The 27,057-nt window shown below is 43.8% G+C and overlaps 1 protein-coding gene across 1 annotated transcript in view; it reads left to right on the top strand.

Annotated features, from left to right (window-relative positions):
- LOC120931500 (cholesterol side-chain cleavage enzyme, mitochondrial) overlaps window positions 1-27,057 on the top strand; it is an 87,018-nt gene that overhangs the window by 35,558 nt on the left and 24,403 nt on the right. The window contains exons 3-4 of the mRNA XM_040343017.1: window positions 10,748-10,947; window positions 18,341-18,544. Of these exons, the coding sequence (XP_040198951.1) occupies window positions 10,748-10,947; window positions 18,341-18,544 (404 nt within the window). The remainder of the gene's footprint in view (window positions 1-10,747; window positions 10,948-18,340; window positions 18,545-27,057) is intronic.

Below are 27,057 nucleotides of genomic sequence, written 5' to 3'. Positions count from 1 at the left end.
TACGTAAACTACGTATCTTGCTATGCTGGGCGCACGTACGTTCATGAATCGGCGTATCTAGCTCATTAGCATATATAACGCGGTAATCTACGGAAGCGCCACCTAGCGGCCAGTGTAAATATGCACCCTAAGATACAACGGTGTAAGAGACTTACGCCGCTCGTATCTTAGCCGATTCTAAGAATCAGCCGCATAGATACGACGGCTCTCATTCGGACTTACGACGGGGGAAAAAGGCGCTACGCCGTCGTAAGTCCTTTGAGAATCTGGGCCATAATGTTTGTGGGTTTTTTGTAATCTTTATGCCTAAAAATATGATTTTTTAAACGTGTGCAAAAACCACTCCTAACTTTTCGTAGCTGGCTCCTAGATTCAAAGCAAATTAGACAAGCCCTGACCTAAAACATAAACAAGTACACTTACCTACTTCCAAGCTGCCTCTACTTCTTCTTTCATCCTCTCTTATACCTGTGCCCTCACCTGTCGTCAGGTTTCTATGGTAGTGAGCCCTTGTAGAAAGCCCACGCAGGGGCCCCCAGGTTGCAGAGTGTAAGCTTCAGTCTGCCTCTTAACCCGGGCCCCCAATAGTGGGGATGGACTTGAAGCAAACTTGAACCAGGTCGTGGCCCTCAGGCATGCCTGGCTGACAATGTGGAGACCACTTGCGTGTGCAAAGTACAGATAACAGGAGACAGACGAGGATCCAGGAAACAAGCCAAAGTCAGAGCGGGGGCAGGCATGCAAAAATGGTAGATCAGTATACGGGCAGTCAGACATAGAATACAAGGCAAACCAGGAGCACAGAGAAACTAGGAAGTTGCTCAGGCAACCCAGGGCTGCAATATATATCTATATATCTATATAGATATATAGATAGTTATATATATATACACTGTATATATATCTATCTATATAGATAGCTAAATATATTTATATATATATATATATATATATATATATATATATATATATATATATATATATATCCAATACTGTATCCTGGCCTATGCCAACAAGGCCCAAGCCTAGGGCAGCACTTTGCAGGGGGGCAGTACGAAAAAAGTCCCGCCGGCTTGCACTACACTGTTAGGCAAATTATTCTAGCGCCCCCATAAAGCAGCCGCACTGCTTCCGGTATGCGGGCGGCCGGCATTCCACAACTGTGGGGGGCCCACAAACCTTCCTCACTGTGCTATGTTTCTGCTGCAGCATTGGCATGGTTATATCTTCTTAGTCCTCTCCATAAAATTATCAGAAATGTTGTCCTTAAAGTAGAACTATAGGCAACACTTTTTTTTTTTAAAATTTTGGATAGAGTAAGGGGGGGTTACAGCCCCTGTCAGTTTATTTTTTACCATCCCTGTCCCACTGTGGAGATTTTCCTTCACTTCCTGCACCATAGCCAAACTAGGAAGTGAGAGGAAATCTATGCAAGTTAAGGGAATGCATTGCCCCCCCCAGGCCCTCAGAGCTAGTGTCCCCTTTAGAAAATGTCAGGGCGGGTCTTAAACAGCAAGGGGTGTGGCCTTGGCAGGAAGGGGTGGGTCATATTTAAATTGGGGGTGCATGAGTTTAGTCAGGCCTAGGGCAGCACAAAACCTAAATACACTACTTAGGTTTTGGTAATGTGACCTAAAAACTGAAATCTTTAGGTGAAGGGAAGTAAAAAAAATAATAATAATATCTTTGCATAAGCGTGCACACCCCTAAACTAATACTTTGTTGAACCACCTTTTGATTTTATTACAGCACTCAGTCTTTTTGGGTTTGAGTCTATCCGTATAACTTGGCAATATTTGCTCACTCTTCTTTTCTTCTTTACAAAAACACTCCAAATCTGGCATCTCCTGTGCACAGCCCTCTTCAGATCACCCCACAGATTTTCAATCAGATTCAGGTCTGGGCTCTGCTGGGCCGATCCAAATCTTACATTTTTCTGGTGAAGCCATTGCTCTGTTGATGTTGTGGATGTATGCTTTCGGTGGTTGTCATGTTGAAAGATGAAGTTCCTCTCCATGTTCAGCTTTCTAGCAGGAGGTTTTGTACCAATGTGGACTGGTATTTGGAACTGTTCATAATTCCCTCTACCTTAACTAAGACCCCTGTTCCAGCTAAAGAAAAACAGCACCAAAGAATGATGCTGCCACCACCATGCTTCACTGTGGGTATGGTGTTCTTTTAGCGATGTGCAGTGTTTTTGCGCCAAACATATCTTTTGAAATTCTGGCCAAAAGGTTCAACCTTGGTTTCATCAGACCCTAACACATTTCCCCACATGCCTTTGGGAGAATTCAGATATTCCTGCAGCTCCTTTAATGTTGCTGCCTCCCTGACCAGTTTTCTTCTTGTCTTTTCATACATTTTGGAGGGACGTCCAGTTCTTGGGATTGGGAATGCCACTGTTGTGCCATATGTTCTCCACTTCATGATGACTGTCTTTACTGTGTTCCATGGTATTTCTAGTGCCTTAGAAATTATTTTGTACCCTTCTCCTGACTGATACCTTTTAACAATGAGATCCCTCTGATGCTTTGGAAGCTGTCTGTGGACCATGGCGTTTGCTCTAGAATGCCAGGAAAGACCTACTAGAACAGCTGAACTTATTTGGGGTTAATCCAAGGCACTTTAAATGATAGCAGGTGTGTTCTGACTCCTATTTAACCATTTCAGCCCCGGAAGGATTTACCCCCTTAATAACCAGGCCATTGTTTGCGATACAGCACTGCGGTCCTATAACTCAGTGGTCATCAACCCTGTCCTCAGGACCCACTAACAGGCCCTTTTTTAGGGCGGGGAGGAGGGAGAGCACCAAGGAGGGGGAGGGGATACCCACCACGCAGGGGGAAACCCCAACAGTATCCCATACCCCAGTACAGAGACCAAAATCCGAGGGGTCCGCCACCACCCAACCAATGGGAGAGAGATCAAGTAGCTCACCAAAGGTACGAAGATCCAGAGGATGCAGGGCCGGAAGGAGGGCTCAGAAAAAGAAGAAGGCAACAAGAATAGGGGGGATTTTTAATTTAAGTCCAGTGGAATTGACACATAAAGAAATCAATATCCTTAATCTAGGTTTAAAATGTGGAATGAAGAGGCCTGTGAATAAGTTTGATGTCTTTATAGACATCCATAAATATATTCGGAAGCTCAATATCAAAAAATATTTTGTGGGGAACAGTGCGCACACAAGCAACAGACCACCTGAAATAGGAGCTGTACAGAACAGTGGTTTAAAGAACAAATCCCTGTTCAACCCGCTTAACAATCCAAACCATCAAGTGGAGGTGTTCAAAAGCTTAGTGTTGCAAGACTTGGATGGTTTGAAGCCCTTAAAAAATGTGAACTTCAAACACATCAAAGAAGGGATCGAAATGTTGGAAGAACGCAATGATATTATCATCAGACCAGCTGATAAAGGAGGAGGAGTGGTAATCTTAACAAAATAATTTTACCATAACCAAATCACCGAAATGTTAGCAGATGAAAATACATATGCACTATTGAATCAAGATCCATCTGTTGCGTATAAAGCACAATTGGAGATAGTGATCAGAATCGGCTCAAGATCGGGTGTATTAACTACAAAAGAACGCAATTATTTAATACCTGCTAGCAGCAAGGTACCGACCATATATACCTTGCCGAAAATCCATAAGGATCCCATGAACCCCCCGGCAAGACCAATAGTCAATAGTATTGACTCGATCTCGTCGAGACTAGGACAATACTTAGACACATTTTTGCAGAGAAGTGTCAGAATGACCAAATCATATCTTAAGGATACAAAGGATCTCTTGATTTGTCTCGAAGATATTGTACTGACAGCCGATCAACCCATTCTACTAGTTACAGCTGATGTGTCATCTTTATATTCAATTATTCAGCACGACCATGCGGTTCTAGCCCTTAATTGGGCATTAAGTAGAAGAGATGACTTACCACATAACCAGAAAGTATTCCTAGGCCACGCATTAAATTTTTGCTTATCGCATAACTATTTCTGGTATGATAGCAAATTTTATTCCCAAAAAAGAGGCGTAGCCATGGGAGCAAGATTCGCACCAAGCATTGCCAATCTTTTTATGGCGGGAATGGGAAGATAAAGTGATTTTTAATGATAAAAGAGCAGAGCTACTATTTTACAAACTTTTTATAGATGACCTATTTTTTATCTGGACTGGATCCACAAACTCTCTGGAAGAATTTTTAACGGTTTTAAATAACAATACGAATAATATTAAATTGACCTCCGAATCGAGCGAGACGGAGATCAACTTCTTGGATGTCACTATATATCGCCAAAATATGAAGTTAGAAACTAAAGTCTACTTTAAGCCAACCGACAGAAACAGTTACCTGCCCATTACAAGCGGACATCATCCCTCATGGATTCGCAACATCCCCAAGGGTCAGATTATGAGAGTAAGAAGAAACTGTTCTGAGGAATCTAACTTTCTCGTACAATCAAAAATCCTCACCGATAGGTTCGAAGCCAGGGGTTACAACCCGCTGGCTATGGAGAAATTAGTAGAAGAAATAAAGGCTATTCCGAGAATGGCTTGTTTACAAACAAAACCCATCCCTGAAAATGTGGGCACAAACAATAAGGAATGGGGGTTCATATCACAATACCATACACAGTACAAAGAAGTGGAGGCGATTTTTACTAAACATTGGCATATTTTGAAGTTGGACAAGAAATTGGGGCCTGTGCTCCCCCCTGCTCCACAATTCATCTACTGGAAAGCAAGTAACTACGGGGACCGGATAGTCAAAAAAGTACTTGACCCCCCCGTTAGACCAACAACATTCTGGGACCAAACTGGCTTTTATGCATGCAGAAAGTGCAAAGCATGCCAATCTGTAACAAGACCATCAAGGGGAATAGACAGATTTACATCTCCATCCAACAGTCAAGAATTCAAAATTGAACAATTTATGACTTGCAATACAGATTACGTGGTATATGCCTTGAAGTGCCCATGCGACCTTCTTTACATTGGTCGCACTAAAAGGAAGCTGAAAGTACGTATTTTAGAACACATTAACAATATCCGTTCGGGCTTTTAAGACCATAATGTGTCATGGCACTTCAAATTAAAACACAATCAGGATCCTTCTGAGTTACAGTTTTGGGGAGTGGAGCACCTTGAAAAAAACTGGAGAGGCTCCCATAGGGTACGCGAACTTTCCAAACGCGAAACCCGATGGATTTTTATTACTGACGTTTTAACCCCTAAAGGCCTTAACATTGAACTGGATATTAATTGTTTTATTAGTGATACCTAATTTTATCTGGCTTATTCTTACCCTTTTAAAGCGGTAGTTCACCCACAATCCCATGATTTTACCATCGAGACAGGCATTGTAGCGCGAGCTACAGTATGCCTGTCCCGATTTTTTTAACCCCCTACTCACCTTGTAGTCGTCCATCGTAGATTTCGGCTCCCGCGGGGAATGGGCGTGCCTATGGAGAGGGAGGATGATTGACGGCCGGCCCTGGCACGTCACTCTCCCCGAAGACAGCCGGAGTAGGTCTCGGCTCTTCACGGCGCCTGCGCACAGGCTATGCGCACGCGTCGTGAAGACCAAGCCTATTTCGGCTATTTCCGGAGAAGCGTGACGCGCCAGAGCCGGCCGTCAATCATCCTCCGTCTCCAGAGGCACGCCCATTCCCCGGTATCTTCGATGGACGACTACAAGGTGAGTATGGGGGGAAAAAATTTGGGACAGGCATACTGTAGCTCGCGCTACAATGCCTGATTTAAAGGTAAAAAAAAAAAAAAGGGTGAACCCCCGCTTTAAGTGTGTTTTAATTGTGTTTTTCATGCGTGTTTTTATATATACAGATATAATTATATATATTATTATTATTTTTTAACCTTGTATGGATCATATAAGGTTTTTTCCTTATCCATTCATAAGGTTTTTTTCCTTACTCACACATATGAGTTTGTTTATATATAAAATCAAACCATCTCTGCAATATTAAGGATGCATTCGTCATGCGATTTTATCAATTTACATTCATTTTATATGCATATTTAAAATATAGCCATTTGGCACATTGCATACAACCGGTAATAGTTGGTGATTGCACGGTGTATTGCTGGGCCAATTAGTTTAAATGTTTGTAATACAATCTAAACCAGGGCTATGATTATTTACTTATATGCAGACCAATCACCTTGGGGACACGCATCCTTTCGGTCATATATTAGATTATGGGTATTTGGAATTGTTCACTAATAATTTTAAATCACCTTATTTATCTTTTTTTAAAAATTGCAGAGTTGGTTGTATTATGTACTCTCTAATATGCATTTTCTAGTAGAGCACTGATTTTAATATGTGTTTTAATTATGTATATTTTTATTTATTTTTCATTTTGTATTTGCTGGTACAGTATAATATAACCAGCATGTGTGCTTGGGTATAGATGTATCCGCCTTGTTGCTGGGGTTTTAAATACTGATATTACCGGCATTTATTGTTTCTCCCACCAGGTTACAATAGGCATAGTGACGGACCATTGTCTGTGTATTGCCTTGTGCTTACACGTGACTGGTACCGGCCAATTGAGAGGAAGCGTGCGTTCCAAGAAGGTTCTCACCTTTGGAACGCGGAAGTGTCTCTGCCAGTCATGTGGCAGTGACCTCACGGACGCTATTGCGCCTGTGTGACTCAGTTGGGTCTTCCTCCCTACGCCTACCACATTCGATCCGGCCGTGGGTGCGCATGCGCGGCATGACGCGCTCACGTGACCGGATCCGGCCAATGAGCGCATTTCTTTCGATCCGGCCGTGGGTGCGCATGCGCGGCATGACGCGCTCACGTGACCGGATCCGGCCAATGAGCGCATTTCTTGCGCTCCACGGGCGAACATAAATAATTGGTCATGGATTAGCCTAGTCACGCCCTCTGAAGCAGTCATCCAATGACGAAACGCGTCAGGGCGTGACGCTAATCCAGTGACCAAACAGACTGTACGGCCCCCAGGACCAGGAACAGGAGAGGAGGCTTTTTACAATAGCTGCACTGTTCGGCCAGGAGGGATACAGGCACAGTACTGGCACTTTACTTATTTGCTTGTCACTTTTAACATTATAGTACGCATATTGTATTGGGGGATGTGTTTGGGGGCTCAATAAACCTGTGTTTTAAAAAGCAATATCACACTATATGAGTTCCTTTCATTATATGTGACGATGGTTTGATTGGACATAATACACATTGGCTGGTGGAGAGTGCAGCATCCAGGAGACATACAGAGATATCTATCCAAGGCTTTATATTTCCATATTTGTGGTGAGTGCATCCCCATAAGGGGAGTCATATTCCCCCCACGTGGTGAACGCCCCCTCTGGTGAAAGGAGCACTAATTAAGGATCTTTCTCTTTATTCATCCACTTGCACTGTCATCTGATTTCCTATATGGATTTGGACATATAGAAGTGTTTCAGACGTTGGTCTGAAAGCAGCGCTGCTACAGCTATTTATTGAACTTTGGGACTTCTGTTTTAAAGTTATTTATTTATCTGTTATTTATTATCAGGTTTGCAAGATAACTGAAATACATCACAGGTGATATAATTTGCTGCTCAGTGATTGCAGTTTTCTAGTCTGCATCTCCCCAAGGTAATACATAATACATAAAACCTGGCCTGTTAGTGGGCCCTGAGGTCAGGGTTGATGACCACTGCTTTAACTGACAATTGCGATGTTGTACCCAAACACACATGCACACACAAATAGAGCTTTTTTTTGGTGGTATTTGATCACTACTGCAGTTTTTATTTTTTGCGTTTATAAACAAAAAAAGACCGCTAATTTTGAAAAACATCTTGAAAAAAACACACCATATGTTTTCACAGCGTCCTGTATTTCACCTGAAGTTATTTGTGGGTTTTTCTTTGCATCCCAAACAATTTTACTGGTAGTTGTGGCTGAAATTTTAGTTGGTCTACCTGACCGTAGTTTGGTTTCAACAGAACCCCTCATTTTCCACTTTTTGATTAGAGTTTGAACACTGCTGATTGGCATTCTCAATTCCTTGGATATCTTTTTATATCCCTTTCCTGTTTTATACAGTTCAACTACCTTTTCCCACAGATCCTTTGACACTTCTTTTGCTTCCCCATTACTCAGAATCCAGAAACATCAGTGCAGCACTGGATTAAAGATGCAAGGGTCTGTCAGGAGTCCGGAAACTCATTGACCTTTTATACACACACACGAATTACAAGCAAACAGATCACAGGTGAGGCTGGTTACCTTTTAATAGCCATTCAAGCCCCTTTGTGTCAACTGTGTACATGTTATCAGGCCAAAATCACCAGGGTATGTAAACTTTTGATTAGGGTCATTTGGGTAGTTTCTGTTGTGATTCTGATTTTAAAAAAATAAACACAGTTGGTTGATAATAAATGCCTTCAGCCTAACACTAACCATCAGTGAAAGAAAAGGTTTTGTGTTATCATTCAAATTCTCTGAAAAATAGCCAAGAAATCATAAATTCTGCCAGGGTATGTAAACTTATGAGCACAACTGTATGTATTTGTGTATGTATGTGTGTATGTATGTATATATATATATATATATATATATATATATATATATATATTCACATTTGTGTGAAGCATGGTGGTGGCAGCATCATGCTTTGGGGCTGTTTTTCTTCAGCTGGAACAGAGGCCTTAGTCAAGGTAGAGGGAATTATGAACTATTCCAAATACCAGTCAATATTGGCACAAAACCTTCAGGCTTCTGCTAGAAAGATGAACGTGAAGAGGAACTTCATCTTTCAGAATGACAATGACCCAAAGCATACATCCAAATCAACAAAGGAATGGCTTCACCAGAAGAAGATTAAAGTTTTGGAATGGCCCAGCCAGAGCCCAGACCTGAATCTGATTGAAAATCTGTGTGTAGATCTAAAGAGGGCTGTGCACAGGAGATGCCCTTGAAATCTGACGGATTTGGAATGTTTTGCAAAGAGCGGGCAAATATTGCCAAGTCAAGAGGCGTCATGCTGATAGACTCATACCCAAAAAGACTGAGTGCTGTAATAAAATCAAAAGGTGCTTCAACACAACAAAGTATTAGTTTATGGTTGTGCACACTTATGCAACCATTTTTTATTTTTACTTCTCTCCACCTAAAAGATTTCAGTTTGTTCTATTGAGTTGTACAGTTAAAGGTCACATTAAAGGTGGAAATTCTGAAATGATTTATCCTTGTCACCATTTTTTTTGCATCACAGAAACCTGACATTTTTAACAGGGGTGTGTAGACTTTTTACAGTGTGTGTCTGTATGTATGTGTGTATATAGATATATACAGGGCTTTTTTTCAGGGGGGACTTGGTGGAACTCATTTCCACCACCTCTGGCTCAGACCCTTTGGTGCCTGCTCACCACGATCACTTGTAAACACAGAAGTCTGGTTTCTGCGTTTACAGCTCTGCACTCTGTATGTATTGCAATCCTGGTGATTGATGCCCCTTTAAGACCCTCCTACGGTTTTCAAGAAATTTGACTGAACACACCCACTATTTGATGTGATTTGGAGGGTGTGTGTAGGGGAGGGGTTTTGTGGGGCCGTGGTTAAGTTCCAGCAACTATTGTTTAAGGGGGAAAAAAATGGATATATATATATATATATATATATATATATATATATATATATATATATACACACACACTGGGGGGCAGGCCAGGAAAGAAGGGATAGTGGTATAAATCTACATTTGAGTAGACGACGCCCATAGGTACACACAGAAGCCAGTAGCAACATGTGTATGGAATAACAGATCTAGCAGAACCACTGCAGCAAGGAGGTAAGAATTTTACAAGCGGAAGACTGCAGGCTAGACCGTGACATCGCCCCCCCCCCCCAGGGGTCAAGTCCTGGGAAAAAAAGTGTGGGAACTCCCATCCAAGATCCACTCCCCCACCAAAAAAAAAGAAATGATACGCTCATATGCATAATTACTATACCGCAAGTTCTTTCTAAATCCCGGGATAACTCGCGGCAGACCTCCGCAATGTCTCCTGGGAACAATGACAAAAGCTCCCAGGAGACATTGCATCGAGGAAGTGACGGAATACCTGCACACCTGATGAATCCATATACAGGAAGCGGCCAGTAACATAAAGGATTACTAAGGTTCGCCTGCCCCTGACAGTGACTCGAGCTGGGCATCGCCGCTTAGTGAAGGATTGGCTTGGGCGGCTCGGCTGCTCTAGTCCTACAAAGGGAACTGCGTTCCTGCTGTTAAAAAAGTGCAGGAACTCTGTTCCCACGCGTTCCCGAAGGACTTGAGCCCTGCCCCCCCTCCCCCCATGCCAACATTTTGATATTTTCTAGGGTTCACTTACTCATAATATAGGTCTATTGTGAAATGGAGCGCATGATATCATGCTGTTTATCTGGCACGTGCACTGAACAACATCACATTTGTCTGTTTAAAAGAGTAAGAATCCAAGATCTTACTAAGTTATGAGTCTGCAGCAGTAGGTATTAAAAAAAAAAAAAATTAAAGCACAAACACAGGAAAAAATTAATAAAAAATAGGGCCATATTCTATTCTTTATTTGGTATGCAGCCTGACTGTATAGAATGTTTTAAAAGATGAAATGTTTTTTCAAGCGAGTCAAAGCCTTTTTGCTCTACCATAGCACCGTACAAATGGCATGAGCATTTTATACTCACAATTCCTTTTAACCTACTTCTCATGGACTTTCAGGAGTGGAGAGGATTGGCGCTGTCAGCGGCTCACACTGAATCGAGAAGTCTTGTCAGTGGCGGGAATGAATCGTTTCTTGCCTCTTCTGGACAGTGTTGGGAAAGACTTTGTTAGCAGGGCTTACACTCAAGTGGAGAGGAGTGGTCGGGGAAAATGGACAGCTGATTTGAGTGATGAGCTCTTTAGATTTGCACTGGAATGTAAGTATAAAAAAATTAAATAATCTGTGTTGATATTTATTATTGGTAGATACCAATTGAAGCATTGCATTGGCCAGAGATGTCACATAACTTATCCATATTAATAAAATAGAAGTGTGGAATAGCGCCACCTCCTCTACCAATAGTTACACCTATACTTGTAATTCTGAAACCGCTACAGTATACTTGGTAAAATGTTTAGCTGTGAGGCAAGGGAATAAAACCACCGTAGAGTTAAAGTATATGTACAGAATAGTTATATTTCAAAGAGGAGCGTCACCACAGGGTAGCACTGTGGATGCAAAAAAAGTAATCTACGGTGCCATGTCCTTAATTGGAAGTATAAGTATAAGTATAAGCTGACCCGAATATAAGCCGAGGCACCTAATTTTACCACAAAAAACTGGGAAAACGTATTGACTCGAGTATAAGCCTAGGGTGTCCATCTGCATGCCCCACTGTGCCTCACTTTGCCTCACTGTGTCCATGCCTCACTGTGTCCATGCCTCACTGTGACCATGTCTCACTGTGCCCATACCTTACTGTGCCCATACCTTACTGTGCCCATACCTTACTGTGCCCATGCCTCACTGTGCCCATGCCTCACTGTGCCCATGCCTCACTGTGTCTATACCTCACTGTGTTCATTTTCAAAAAATCATTTGTCATTGAAACAGAATGGCTTTTTCTTAGGGTACACAAGGCTGTATCTAGGGACATCAGGGCCGTCTTTAATATGGTTTGGGCCCTGGGCAAACATTTTTTTGGGGCCCCCCTCCAGCTTATTTTGGGCCTGGCTGGTTCACATGTATGTTTTGGCGGTCCTCATTTGTGAAGGTACAGCAGCCCATTGATTTGAATGGGCTGCCATGCTTTTGTTTCCTGCAGAAGGTACATTCAGCATTTTAAAAATACAGTTGCCTTGAAATCCATTCTGCTTTTGCACCATGCTACTTACCTGCAGTTCTTGCACACACACAAACGCACTGTGTTTTTAAAAGCGTGACCTAAACGTCTAAAAATGCAGCAAGTTTGACAGTGCGGGAACTGCAGATAAGTCACAGCAGACAGCAGAATGGACAGACAGTGCTGTGTTTCAGTGCTTGATGGGCATAGGCATGCCGTGTGCGCAGCCTATTACATGAGGCATGCGCTTTTCTTTGCAGGAAACACAGGCATGGCGGCCCATTCAAATGAATGGGCTGCTGTGCCTGCGCAAATGTGGGCCGCCAAAACACATACATGTGAACCAGCCAGGCCCAAAATAAGCCCATCAAGCAGTTAAATACAGACAGTAATGCCATGTCCTCTGAGGCCTTACTCAGCCTGGACTGCAGGTCTGGTCTGTGATTTAAAGAGTTCCTCAATTTTACACATGGCATGGCATGGGGTCCCATGGTGCTAAAGCAGAATGGACATACGGTGCTGTAACCCCCATGCCATGCCATGTGTAAAATAGAGGAACTTTTTAAAACACTGACCAGACCTGCAGTGAATCATCAAATATTATAAAGACTTTGGGCACACTCTACAGAAAACTTCTATTTACAATATAGATTAGCAAACAGTGACATACCTTGAGGAGCAGGACATGAAGAAGTCAGCCTCGGGAAGAGCAAACTGGGGATGTTATAAAATCACATTCTAAAGGGAAGCCAGGGGTGCTGTACATTTTAAAACACTGGGAAGGGAAGCAGTACTGTCACTGGCTGCGTGCCGCTGATGATTTTCAGCCTGATTTGTGGGCAGCACAGGGGCTTAACGGGCGGCAGGGATCAGGAATTATGGGGTCACTTACACAGCTTCAGGCATGGGCCCCCTGGAGCAGAGAACCGGGGGGGGGGTGCTGCCACCTGAAATTGAGAAGCAGGGGGGGGGGCTGCCGCGAATTTAGAAGCGGAGGGCCCTTTACAAAAAAAAATAAAAAAAATAAAGTAAAATATATATAAAAAAAAGGGGTGTAGCCATCCGGGGCCCTGGGGACCTCTGAGCCCTTTAATAAAAAAAAAAAAAGAAATAAAAAATATAAATAAAATATATATATATTTTTTTTTTTAAAAAGGGGGTTGCCATCTGGGGCCCTGGGGACCTCTGGGCCCTTTAATAATTTTTTTTTATAAAAATAAATTACAAAAAAAGGGGGTTGCCATCCGGGACCTCTGGGCCCTTTAATAAAAAATAAAAAATATATATATATATAAAAAAGAAACATTTATAAAAAAAAGGGGGAGGGGGTTGCCATCCAGGGCCCTGGGGACCTCTGGGCCCTTTAATAATAAAAAAAAAAAATATATATATAAACAAAAAAAAAAAAAAAAAAAAAAATTATAAAAAAAATAAAAAAGGGTGTTTGCCACATGGGGCACTGGGGACCTCTGAGCCCTTTAATAAAATATATAAGAAAGAAATAAAAAGAAAAAAAAGAAATAAAATAATATGAAAAAAATTATACAAAAAGGGGGGTTGCCATCCGGGGGCCCTGGGGACCTCTGAAACCTTTATTAATAATAATAATAATAATAATAATAATAATAATAATAATAATATATTATATATATATAATAATATATATATATATACAAAATAAAAGAAATAAAGAAATATATAAAAAAAGATTTTTTTTATAAAAAAAGGGGGGTTGTCATCCAGGGCCCTGGGGAACTATGGGCCCCTGGGGACCCCAAAACCTCTAAAAAAATTGGCCCTTTAATAAAAAATAAAATAAAATATATTAAAAAAATATATTTTTTTTATTTAAAAATAAATAAAAAAGGGGGGGTTGCCGTCTGGGGCCCTGGGTGCCTCCTGGCCCCTGTGAACCCATAAAAAAATTGTCCCTTTGAAAAAAAACCTCTAAAAAAAATCGGCCCTTTAATAAAAAATAAAATAAAATATATTAAAAAAATTAAATTAAAATTAAAGTTTGCGCGAACGTTCGGTCCAGTCGAAGGTTCTGGTGCGAACCGAATGGGGGGGGGGGTGTTCGGCTCATAGGGATTCAAGGAATGCAATGGGAGAGCACTAGCTGAGGTTATGAGCAATGTAGCTCAATACTACATTCAGGCTGCTCCCAAGGGATTCAAAAACCTAAGAATAACCTGCGGTCAAGGCCCAAACGAATGTCCTGGAACAACGGGCTCTCCTGGCGACCCGACTGGTCACCTCACACTGCCGATCAGAGGGTGCCAGCCAATGACCGCACTGATCAGTGAGGAGGAAGACAGAGCTCTGTCAATGTAAACAATACAGAGCTCTGTCCTGTGAGTGGGAATGTGCAAGTTTTTTTCCCAGCAGGGAATAAAAACTGGCACATCCCATAGTAAAAACACCTCACAGTAAACACACCAGGCACACATTTAACTCTTTGATCGCCCTAGATATTAACCCCTGCCCAGCCTAGTGTTATTGGTACAGTGGCAGTGCATATTTGTAGCACTGATCACTGTGTTATGCCTCGTACACACGTTCGGACTTTCTGAGAAAAAAAGTCAGACAGGCTTTTTTTCCCTGAAAGTCCGGCCGTGTGTAGCCTCCATCTGACTTTTTTTGTCAGAAGTCCGACGGACCTTAGATAGAGAACCTGTTCTCTATCTTTCCGTCGGACTTCCAACGGACTCACGGTGGACTTTTGCATGGACAAAAGTCCGACCGTGTGTACAAGGCATTATTGTCACTGGTTACTCATTAAGTGTCAGTCTCAGCCAGACAGACCCGCTATAAGTCACTGATCGCCACCATTATTACTATGAAAGAATTTCGTTATAAGTACCATAGTTTGTAGATGTTATAACGTTCATGTAAACCAATCATACGCTTATTGGGATTTTTATACCAAAAATATGTAGTTGAATACATATTAGCCTAAATTTATGAAGAGATGTGATCTCCAATAAAAAATAAAGTTTTAGAGCAGAAAGTAGATAATTTGGGGGGTTGTATTTCAAAATTTTGGGTATTTTTCGTTAAACCCCAGTGGTGGTCAAATACCATCAAAAGAAAGCTCTATTTGTGGGGAAAAAATGATCTAAATTTAATTTGTGTGCAGCGTTTTGACAGCGCAAGTATCAGTTAAAGAAACGGAGTGCCAAAAAAGCAAAAAATGGCCTGGTGATGAAAGGGGGTAAATCTTCTAGAGGAAAAGTGGTTACAAGCTAGCAATAAAAGCTATACAGTATGCTTGGTGTACAGTAGAGTTCCTGCTCTGAGCATCTTATATTTCTTGCTAACTCTGCTGCTCAGATCTATTTGGTGACTAGGGAACAAAATGAATTGGCGGCGTCTGCACTGGCTCCAAATGCCGTTCTCACTATGCAGTTATATAGAGGTCACTTCAGTTCAGGAAACAGAACAGTCAATAAAGAATAATATTTAATGATGGCCGGTCAGTTTTACAGCAAACCAACATCAGTGTTTCTATTGGGTTCTTATAAGTTCTGCTTTGTCCAGGGAAATGACAAGTGTGTATACTATTGTGTGCTTACATCATAGGCGTGCGCACAGGGTGTGCTGGGTGTGCCTGGGCCAGGGTTGGACTGGCCATCGGGACTACCGGGAGTTTCCCGGTGGGCCGATGGCTCAGTGGGCCAGTTGTCACTCACGGGCGTCGCACTGATGTCGGGGATGGGCGGGGCCAATATGCGGGCAGAGGCGGCTCTCTAATTAGGCAAATAAGGCGATCGCCTAATTGAAGAGCCGCCTCTGCTGACAACAATGTCGCCGCGGCGTTAAGCTCCGGTGTTGTGCGGGTTAGCATGCCTGTAAACTCCACGGCCAGGCAGTGGAGAGAGGGGTCGGAGCATGGCTGAGTGTTAAGGAGGAGGCGGGGCCAGCGCTGTGCAGTCCGGGGGAGAAGAAGGGGAGGAGATTCCAGCAGCCAAAGCACAATTCCCGCTGCTCCGAAGATCGCGCCCCCCCCCCAGCCTTCGCCCCCACCGCTGGAGTGCTCAGCGAATCAGTCCCCACACACCAGGAGGAGGAATCTGGCATGCCGTGGAGGGGTAGAGGAAGGTACCGCGGAGGAGGCCCCACGAACGCTGTATGGAGCCGATGGTAGGAGAGAAGAAGTGTCCGAGCGGCAGGCCGGGAGGCGAGATGAAAGAGCAGAGGTGAGTGCTGCTGCAAAAGACCTGCAAGCCCGAGGAGCCAGTGAAGCCTCATGCAAAACTGCAAGTACATTTTTAGAGGCTACAGACCTTTCACTGTTGTCACAGTGACTTTGATTAACTCTTTGGGGGGGGGGGGGGGGGGGTTAATTTACAATGGTAATTTTAATATGCAGCATGGAGGGGGTTAATGTACTGCCACTGGTCACTGATGCATTGGTGACCAGTGGCAGTTAATTAACCCCTTTGTGCTGCATTATTGACACCAGTGTCAGTGTTAATTAACCCCTATATGGTGCAGCATGAAAGGGTTGATGAACACTGACACTGGTGTCACTAATGCAGGAAAAAGGGGTTAATTGACTGCCACTGGTCACCAATGCATCAGTGACCAGTGGTGTATTTGATACTACCCACCCCATACACTCCGCACCCTCTCCTGTACATACCACCCACCTCCATTCACTCCGCACCCCTCTCCTGTACATACCACCCACCCCATTCACTCCGCACCCCTCTCCTGTACATACCACCCACCCCATTCACTCCGCACCCCTCTCCTGTACATACCACCCACCCCATTCACTCCGCACCCCTCTCCTGTACATACCACCCACCCCATACACTCCGCACTCCTCTCCTGTACATACCACCCACCCCATACACTCCGCACCCCTCTCCTGTACATACCACCCACCCCATTCACTCCGCACCCCTCTCCTGTACATACCACCCACCCCATTCACTCCGCACCCCTCTCCTGTACATACCACCCACCCCATTCACTCCGCACCCCTCTCCTGTACATACCACCCACCCCATTCACTCCGCACCCCTCTCCTGTACATACCACCCACCCCATACACTCCGCACTCCTCTCCTGTACATACCACCCACTGCCATACACTCCGCACCCCTCTCCTGTACATACCACCCACTGCCATACACTCCGCACCCCTCTCCTGTACATACCACCCACCGCCATACACTCCGCACCCCTCTCCTGTACATACCACCCACCCCATTCACTCCGCACCCCTCTCCTGTACATACCACCCACCCCATGCACTCCACACCCCTCTCCTGTACATGCCACCTACCCCATACACTCCGCACCCCCTCTCATGTACATACCACCCACCCCATACACTCCGCACCCCCTCTCATGTACATACCACCCACTTCATACACTCCGCACCCCCTCTCGTGTACATACCACCCACTTTATACACTCCGCACCCCTCTCATGTACATACCTCCCACCTCCATACACTCCGTCCCCCTTTTGGTTTCTTTAGTGAGATATCAGGGGTCTAAACGGACCCCTGAAGTCTCACTATTGAGACTGCTCCAGAGATCGCGCCCTAGCCTCGGCGGTAAAACGCCGCTATTTTTACCGCCGAAAATTGCGTATAGTTTACTGTGTTTGTGTGTGTGTTTTCAAAAATTAAGTGGGCCGGTCTGGATGAAGTCCAGGGCCAAATTTTTGTCCCAGTCCACCCCTGGCCTGGGCACACACTAAGGCCCCATGCACACGAGACGCTGCTAAACTCGAGTTCAGAGGCATTTGGGCATTTTTTTCAACTGCCCCTGAACACATTTAATGTTATCCTATGTGTCCATGCACACAATCACGTTTTTGGGCGTTTTAAAGCAGTTGGGTTTATGTCCGTTTTTTCAGACGCAAAATTTTGGGTTCAGAAGCGTTTTATTTTTGCGTTTTAAACTTTGGGAGGGTCTACAATGTCTTTGAGATAAGGCCTGACAGCCGCAATCGTGGTAAAACGCTGCGAATCGCGGCAAAATGCCGCGCAATTCGCGGCAAAAACGGGCGGTTTAAACGCCGGTTTTTGCCTTTGAAAACGTGAGTTTAGAGGTGTAATTGCTTCTCGTGTGCATGGGGCCTAATTAACCCATGTACATTAGCATTATCGCTTTGTGTGTCAGTGGGAAGATAGGAAAGATTTCCCTCTTACCGGCTCTGCCATAAGAAAAGTGCTTGTGCACTTCTCTTTCACTGTGTTGGCAGGGAGATGAATATGCCATGGCCATATATATATATATATGTGTGTGTGTGTGTGTGTATATATATATATATATATATATATATATATATATATATATATATATATATACGCACATGCGTTTTTGAGCTTTAGGGTGCACACCCTAATGCAATAGGCTGCGCACACCTATGGCTTACATCATGAGATGTTCTATATTATATGATTGTCCCATGATAACTATAATGTGTATAAATGTTCTAACTTATAATTCTGATCTTTTCACAGCTGTTTGTAATGTCCTGTATGGGCAGAGGCTTGGTCTCCTGCAAGATTATATAAACCCCGAATCTCAGGAGTTCATAGACTCAATAAATCTAATGTTTCACACGACCAGCCCCATGCTATACATCCCTCCCCGTGTATTCAGACTCCTAAATCATTCAACATGGAGGAACCATGTTAAGTCCTGGGATGCCATCTTCAACCATGGTAAGTGTACAGTAGTGTCAGAAGAGTGTTATCAAGTGTTTACATGTTGCATGCATAAATGATCTAACCCCTGTACATAGAGTAGCATGTCACGAGAGGGCCACTTTGGAAAGCAGCCTGGGGCTTTTCATCTAAAGTAGACTACTAGCACCTCCCCATGTTCAGTGTTCAGATAGCTAAACATTCTAAAAATTATCATGTCAGCTGAGATCAGGTGGTCTTTACCACTTACAGACCGCCTGCCGTCATTATACAGCGGCTGTTTGAAGAGGGATATCATAATGGCAACAGCTAGCTACCAAAACCCCGGTATCCTCTTCTTCAGAAGGCAGTCCGCTTTCAGATAAAAGTGGTCTCTGCGGCGGATTCCCCACAAGATCACTTTTATCGGTGGCCGGAAAGGGGGGCCCCCCTCCCGCCACTCTCCGGTGCTCTCAGTCCCTGCCACTCTCCGCCGCTGACGAGAGCCGCAATGGAGGCAATCGTGTACTTCTCCCTGTTAGGTGTGGAAAAGGCCACCATCCGTCTCCATACCATTACAGGTAGGAAGCGACATCAAAACTTCACTTCCGCCAAATGCTCTTAAAGCAAAATATATATATATATATATATATACAGTGAGGAAAATAAGTATTTGAACACCCTGCTATTTTGCAAGTTCTCCCACTTGGAAATCATGGAGGGGTCTGAAATTGTCATCGTAGGTGCATGTCAACTGTGAGAGACATAATCAAAAAAAAAAATTCCAGAAATCACAATTTATGATTTTTTAACTATTTATTTGTATGATACAGCTGCAAATAAGTATTTGAACACCTGTCTATCAGCTAGAATTCTGACCCTCAAAGACCTGTTAGTCTGCCTTTAAAATGTCCACCTCCACTCCATTTATTATGCTAAATTAGATGCACCTGTTTGAGGTCATTAGCTGCATAAAGACACCTGTCCACCCCATACAATCAGTAAGAATCCAACTACTAACATGGCCAAGACCAAAGAGCTGTCCAAAGACACTAGAGACAAAATTGTACACCTCCACAAGGCTGGAAAGGGCTACGGGGAAAAAGGTCCACTGTTGGAGCAATCATTAGAAAATGGAAGAAGCTAAATATGACTGTCAATCTCCCTCGGACTGGGGCTCCATGCAAAATCTCACCTCGTGGGGTCTCAATGATCCTAAGAAAGGTGAGAAATCAGCCCAGGACTACACGGGAGGAGCTGGTCAATGACCTGAAAAGAGCTGGGACCACCGTTTCCAAGGTTACTGTTGGTAATACACTAAGACGTCATGGTTTGAAATCATGCATGGCACGGAAGGTTCCCCTGCTTAAACCAGCACATGTCAAGGCCCGTCTTAAGTTTGCCAATGACCATTTGGATGATCCAGAGGAGTCATGGGAGAAAGTCATGTGGTCAGATGAGACCAAAATAGAACTTTTTGGTCATAATTCCACTAACCGTGTTTGGAGGAAGAAGAATGATGAGTACCACCCCAAGAACACCATCCCTACTGTGAAGCATGGGGGTGGTAGCATCATGCTTTGGGGGTGTTTTTCTGCACATGGGACAGGGCGACTGTACTGTATTAAGGAGAGGATGACCGGGGCCATGTATTGCGAGATTTTGGGCAACAACCTCCTTCCCTCAGTTAGAGCTTTGAAGATGGGTCGAGGCTGGGTCTTCCAACATGACAATGACCCGAAGCACACAGCCAGGATAACCAAGGAGTGGCTCTGTAAGAAGCATATCAAGGTTCTGGCGTGGCCTAGCCAGTCTCCAGACCTAAACCCAATAGAGAATCTTTGGAGGGAGCTCAAACTCCGTGTTTCTCAGCGACAGCCCAGAAACCTGACTGATCTAGAGAAAATCTGTGTGGAGGAGTGGGCCAAAATCCCTCCTCCAGTGTATGCAAACCTGGTGAAAAACTACAAGAACTGTTTGACCTCTGTAATTGCAAACAAAGGCTACTGTACCAAATATTAACATTGATTTTCTCAGGTGTTCAAATACTTATTTGCAGCTGTATCATACAAATAAATAGTTAAAAAAATCATACATTGTGATTTCTGGATTTTTTTTTTTTGATTATGTCTCTCACAGTGGACATGCACCTACGATAACAATTTCAGACCCCTCCATGATTTCCAAGTGGGAGAACTTGCAAAATAGCAGGGTGTTCAAATACTTATTTTCCTCACTGTATATATATATATATATATATATATATACTGTATATATAAAAAAATTCAAATGACATTTACATTTTTTGATTTTTTTATTGCATTTTAGTGTAAATATGAGATCTGGGGTCTTTTTGACTCCAGATCTCATATTTAGGAGGTCCTGTCATGCTTTTTTTCTATTACAAGGGATAGAATAGGAATACAAGTGACACTTTTTTTTATTTTATTTTTTAAAAGGACAGTATAAAAATAAAAATAAAAGGTAAAATAAATAAGAAAAAATTTAAATAAAATTTAAATGCGCCCCGTCCCACCGAGCTCATGAGTAGCGCCCACATATGAAAACGGTGTTCAAACCACACATGTGAGGTTTCGCAGCGATCGTAGAGCAAGAGCAATAATTCTAGCCTTGGACCTCCTCTGTAACTCAAAACATGCAACCTGTAGAATATTTGAAATGTCGCATATGGAGATTTTTAAGGTTAAAAGCTTGTCGCCATTCCACGAACAGGCGCAACTTTGAAGCGTGACATGTTGGGTATCAATTTACTCGGCGTAGCATCATCTTTCACAATATAAAAAAAAAAGGCTAACTTTACTGTTTATTTTTTAATTAAAAAAAGACATCTGTGCAAATACGGTGTGGCAAAAAGTATTGCAACGACCGCTATTTTTTTCTCTAGGGTGTTAGGGGAAAAAAAAGATATGTTTGGGGTTCTAAGGAATTTTCGAGCAAAAAAAATCATTATTTTACCATGTAAACAACAAGTTTGAAAAATAATGCCGGTCTTAAAGTGGTTAACTGACTTTATAAGAAGACTGACGCAATTGTACAGCCTAATTGAAATAATCCAGTCAGTTGTATCCTGGCTTTTGTGGAGGGGTCTGTTTTATAAAAATAAAAATAAATGCTGAACAAATTTAGCTAATTTTCCCTGTTTTTTCTAATATATACTTACTTCCTATCATTATCCGCTCCATCTAGTGGCCATAATACAGTATTTTCCTGAAATACCCCAATCGGGTAAATACCACATAATGGAGCTGACAATCATAAGACATATTAGACAAAATAAGAGGATAATTAATTACGGCTAATTACGGTGAATAGTGATTGCTTAATTTTTCTTAAAATTATCTTTCTACTGGGTAAATGGCCTATGAATGCACATATTAAAGCAAACTCTACAATACCCCCTTAATACCATCCTGCTTCAGTGTAGTCACAAAGGTAAAATAAGTGATTATAGCTTAACTCTAGGCAAAGATAAAGGCTACAGATTATTGCGGTCCAATGAATTTATACATCTTTATAGTGCAAGCCAAAAAAACATAAAAATCAGCACAAAGGATATCACTAAATCCTCGTAATCCTGATTTTCGGACGACTGAACGTCCGTTTTTGGGGCATGCTAGTCTTAAGTCCAAAGTGAACAGGTTACTCACAATAGGAACATTTTCGTACGACGGAATACAACGTCAGAAGTGACGTAATGTGTTAAATAGTTTTGAATGTATTCTTTCGTTTCTGAGCATGCGTAGTCTTGCTCTTACGATTTTTTTCATACGAACACACTACAAATATAACAAAAATCGGATGTTGAGTTCACATCCGACAAAAATTATAGTCAGTTCATCCAATTTTGTCTGCCGAAAAAGCGAAATCAGCTGTTGAAAGTACGTACTAACGATCCAAAAATCATCAGACAGCTTGTCGTATGAATTTTTTCATACGATTTTAGTATTGTGTGTACGAATGGAGTGAGAAGACCTATCAATCATCCACCTGTCCTCCATTTATAGATCCTGTTTCATTCATAGAAGCTGTAGTACGGCTTCTATGAATGGAGAAGATGGGGGGGGGGGGGTGGAAAGGACAGGTATGGTTGGGCTCTCTTGATGAGCCTGAGACAGCCTTAGTTGTATTAACCCCCACCGAAGATTAAGATGGTGGGGGGCATGGACAAAAGAGGATTTCAACTAAAAGGAGCCGAATCGGCACAAAGGACATCTTACTGACTGTGTTATGTCCCTTGTGCTGATTTATTTTTATTTTTATTGTACTGCACTTAGGCTTTAAATATAAGCAGTGTACATACCTGAATTTGCCCTGGTATTAATCTTATGCAGTCCTTGTACAGTAGAGCTGGAGCATGAAAGGCAGCACAGGCAATCAATCAGTTCATATAACAAACCTGCTGATAGAAGGAGAAAACAGGGTGACAGAGAAATTAGCTCATCACTGTGTAGAGAGGAGTGTTATTATTTTATCGGTCAACGTAACATGTATCTCCAGTTATCCTGACTGCTGAGGTGCAGGACAGGCCGCTTACTTCCAATTTCCATCAAGGGCATAGCCCATTACAACCATTTTATGCTGGCAAGGTCAAGAAACCGCAGCAAGCTGCGTCATACCATGGAAAAAAGGGGCGGGAAAGTTGTTCAGCTCTTCCAACCACGTTCCTAGAAAGACCCAGAATTCCCTGGGGCAATACTTTTTCTGAGGTCAGGCCCAGCCCATCCCCCATAAACAACCAATCCTTGGTGACCACTCTTGTCCTGCACCTGGCCACGCCCCCATCAGTCAAGGCTCTCTTTCCCTAAGGGGGCTCAAGAGGCCTTCAATCTTCTGTGTTTAGCCACTATAATCTCTTTTTGCACATTTTCTATTAGATTTTACAGGGTTATAGATATTTAGAGTATATATTTTCTGATATATGCATATGAGGAAAAGGAGTAGCACAAATAGAAGAAACAAAATAGTTATTTTCTTAAAATGGATCTAAAGGTTACAAACTGTTGCATCTCCACTGGACAAAAAGAGCAAAGTGTGCAGTGGGTTTTTAAACATTTAGTAAAGGAAGACCATTAGCAAGTTACACAAAGTAAAACAAATTATGCTTATTAACGTTCTCAAAAGGATTCCCAGCTGGGGAAGACACCAATGGAACATTTATAGGTAGATTCAGGTACCTATGCCTAACTTTGCGGCGGTGTAGCTTAAGGAATTTAAGCTACGCCGCCGTAAGTTAGCGAGGCAAGTACATGATTCACAATGTACTTGCCTACTAACTTACGGCGGCGTAGCCTAAAGAGGGCGGGCGTAAGGGCGCCGAATTTAAATGTGTGTAAGGGGGGCGTGTTTTATGTTAATAAGGCTTGACCTTACGTTTTTGACGGGTTTTTTTTACTGCGCATGCGCTGGGGACCTTCATTTCCCAGTGTGCATTGCGGCAACGTCCGCCGCACGGGCCTATTGATTTTGACGTGGACGTAAACTACGTAAATTGCTATTCACGGACGACTTACACAAACAACGTAAAAATTTTGAATCTCGAAGCGGGAACGGCGGCCATACTTTAACATTGTTATTCCATCTAATAGATGGAATAACTTTAGGCCTGATAATGCCTAACGTAAACGGCATAAAAGTGATGCGTCGGCCGGGCGTACGTTCGTGAATCGGCGTATCAACTCATTTACATATTCTACGCCGACCGCAATGGAAGCGCCACCTAGCGGCCATCCGAAAAATTGCAATCTAAGATAGGACGGCGCAAGCCGTCTTATCTTAGATATGTTTAAGCGTATCTCTGTTTGAGCATACGCTTAAACATAAGTCGGCGTAGATTCTGAGTTAGGTCGGCTTATCTACTGATAAGCCGGCCTAACTCTTAATGAATCTACCTATCAGTTCACTTCATGGTACTTTCCATCAATGCAAGTTGTCCTAGCCCATGCTGAACCTATCGCAACATATTGAATTTTTTTATTGTACCTCCACCAGCAACATACATCACCACTCCTGCCTCAAATTACTTACTTCTATCCATATCCAGCTTTTTTTGGCTATTTATCTGATACTTCAGGGTTTAAGCCTTGTTCAGGGGTGAAAACTAAGATATCCATTGGCTGCTCATGCATAGACAGCCAGTTAGTGCCTATGCCTCAAAAAAAATCCTGACCACAGCTTAGGCCACGTACACACGGTCGTTCCAAACCGATGAGAATGGTCCGACGGGCCATTTCCATCAGTTTACCGATGAAGTGGCCTGATGGTCTGATGTGCGTACACACCATCGTTCCAAAAACCGATCGGGTCAGAACGCGGTGACGTCAAACACACGACGTGCTGAATAAAACGAAGTTCAATGCTTCTAAGCATATGTCGACTTGATTCTGAGCATGCGCGGGTTTTGAACCGATGCTTTTCTGTACTAACCATCCGTTTGGACCGATCGGTCAGCGGTCCATCGGTTCGATTTTGAAGCATGTTTTAAAATTTTGGACCGAAGGAAAACAGACCGATGGGCTATACACACCGTCGGTTTGGACCAATGAAACTGAACCTCGGTCCATTCTCATCGGTTTTGTCCGACCGTGTGTACGCGGCCTTAGAGTCTAGACCAGTGTTTCTTAACCAGGGTAATGCGGCACCTGGGGTGCCATTTGGGCTCCTCTCGGGTGCTGCAAGCAGGTGACCCAGTTCGCACTGTATCAGAGATGGAAGACCAATCTCTGTGGTGGTGGGGGACTGTGATGTTATGAGGAGAGTCTAATGCAGGGGTCTCAAAGTACCTGCCTGCGGGCCATTTGCGGCCAGCGGAGCGGTTTTAAATGGCCCGCAGGCAGGGCGGGTGCCGCGGAAGTGTAGATTGAGGTGCATGAAAAGTAGCACAGGAAGCGTCTGTCATAAGTTTACTTGTCTCTCATGTCACGCTGCTACTGCCCGGCGGCCCCTCCTCTCTTCTCGTCCATCCCCATTTGCTTGTGACATTATCTGAGATGGACGAGAAGAGAGGGGGGGCTGCCGGGGAGTAGCAGCGTGACATGAGAGACAAGTGAACTTATGACAGATGCTTCCTGCGCTACTCTGCCTTTGAAAAAAACAACAAGTAAATGCTGACCTGTGCCCTGGTGTGCTCTCATGTGCCCTGATGTGCTCTCATGTGCCCTGATGTGCTCTCATGTGCCCTGATTGTGCCTTAATGTGCTCTCATGTGCCCTGATGTGCTTTCATGTGCCCTGATTGTGTCCTGATGTGCTCTCATGTGCCCTGATGAGCTTTCCCGTGCCCTGATTGTGCCCTGATGTGCTCTCATGTGCCCTGATGTGCTCTCATGTGCCCTGATGTGCTCCCATGTGCCCTGATGTGCACCCATGTGCCCTGATATGCTCTCATGTGCCCTGATTGTGCCTTGATGTGCTCTCATGTACCCTGGTGTGCCCTGATTGTGCCCTGATGTGCTCTTATGTGCCCTGATGTGCTCTCATGTGCCCTGATTGTACCCTCATGTGCCCCAATGTGCCATGTGCCCTCATGTGCCCCATGTACCCTCATGTGCCTCATGTACCCTGATGTGCTGGGCTCTGTACATCAGGGTACCCTGTACCCTGATGTGCCATGTGCCCTGTCCTGATGTGCTGTGCCCCATGTGCCCTGATGTGCTCTCATGTGCCCCATGTTCCCTGATTGTGCCCTGATGTGCCCCATGTGCCCTGATTGTGCTATGGTGTGCCCTGATGTGGCCCATGTACCCTGATGTGCCATGGGGCACATGAGAGCACATCAGGGCACAATCAGGGAACATGGGGCACACCAGGGAACATGGGGCACACCAGGGCACATGGGGCACAGCACATCAGGACAGGGCACATGGCACATCAGGGTACAGGACATGGCACATCAGGGCACAGCACATCAGGACAGGGCACATGGCACATCAGGGTACAGGGCACATGAAACAGCACATCAGGGTACAAAGCCCAGCACATCAGGGCACATGGCACATCAGGCTACAGGGGACATGAAACAGCACATCAGGGTACAAAGCCCAGCACATCAGGGTACATGGGGTACCCTGATGTGTTGGGCTTTGTACCCTGATGTGCTGTTTCATGTGCCCTGTACCCTGATGTGCCATGTGCCCTGTCCTGATGTGCTGTGCCCTGATGTGCTCTCATGTGCCCCATGTTCCCTGGTGTGCCCCATGTTCCCTGATTGTGCCCTGATATGCTCTCATGTGCCCCATGTTCCCTGGTGTGCCCCATGTTCCCTGATTGTGCCCTGATATGCTCTCATGTGCCCCATGTGCCCTGATGTGCTCTGATTGTGCCCCATGTACCCTGATGTGCCCCATATACCCTGATGTGCCCCATGTACCCTGATGTGCTGGGCTTTGTACCCTGATTTGCTGTTTCATGTGCCCTGTACCATGATGTGCCATGTGCCCTGTCCTGATGTTCTGTGCCCTGATGTGCCATGTCCTGCACTGTGCCCTGTCCTGATATGCCCTGCCCTGATGTGCCGTGCACCCTGATGTGGCCTGT

The sequence above is a fragment of the Rana temporaria genome, chromosome 3, assembly GCF_905171775.1.
Source record: "Rana temporaria chromosome 3, aRanTem1.1, whole genome shotgun sequence".
NCBI lineage: Eukaryota > Metazoa > Chordata > Amphibia > Anura > Ranidae > Rana > Rana temporaria.
The sequence above is the reverse complement of the archived record's forward strand: the minus strand, read 5'-3'. Positions and strand labels throughout refer to the sequence as shown.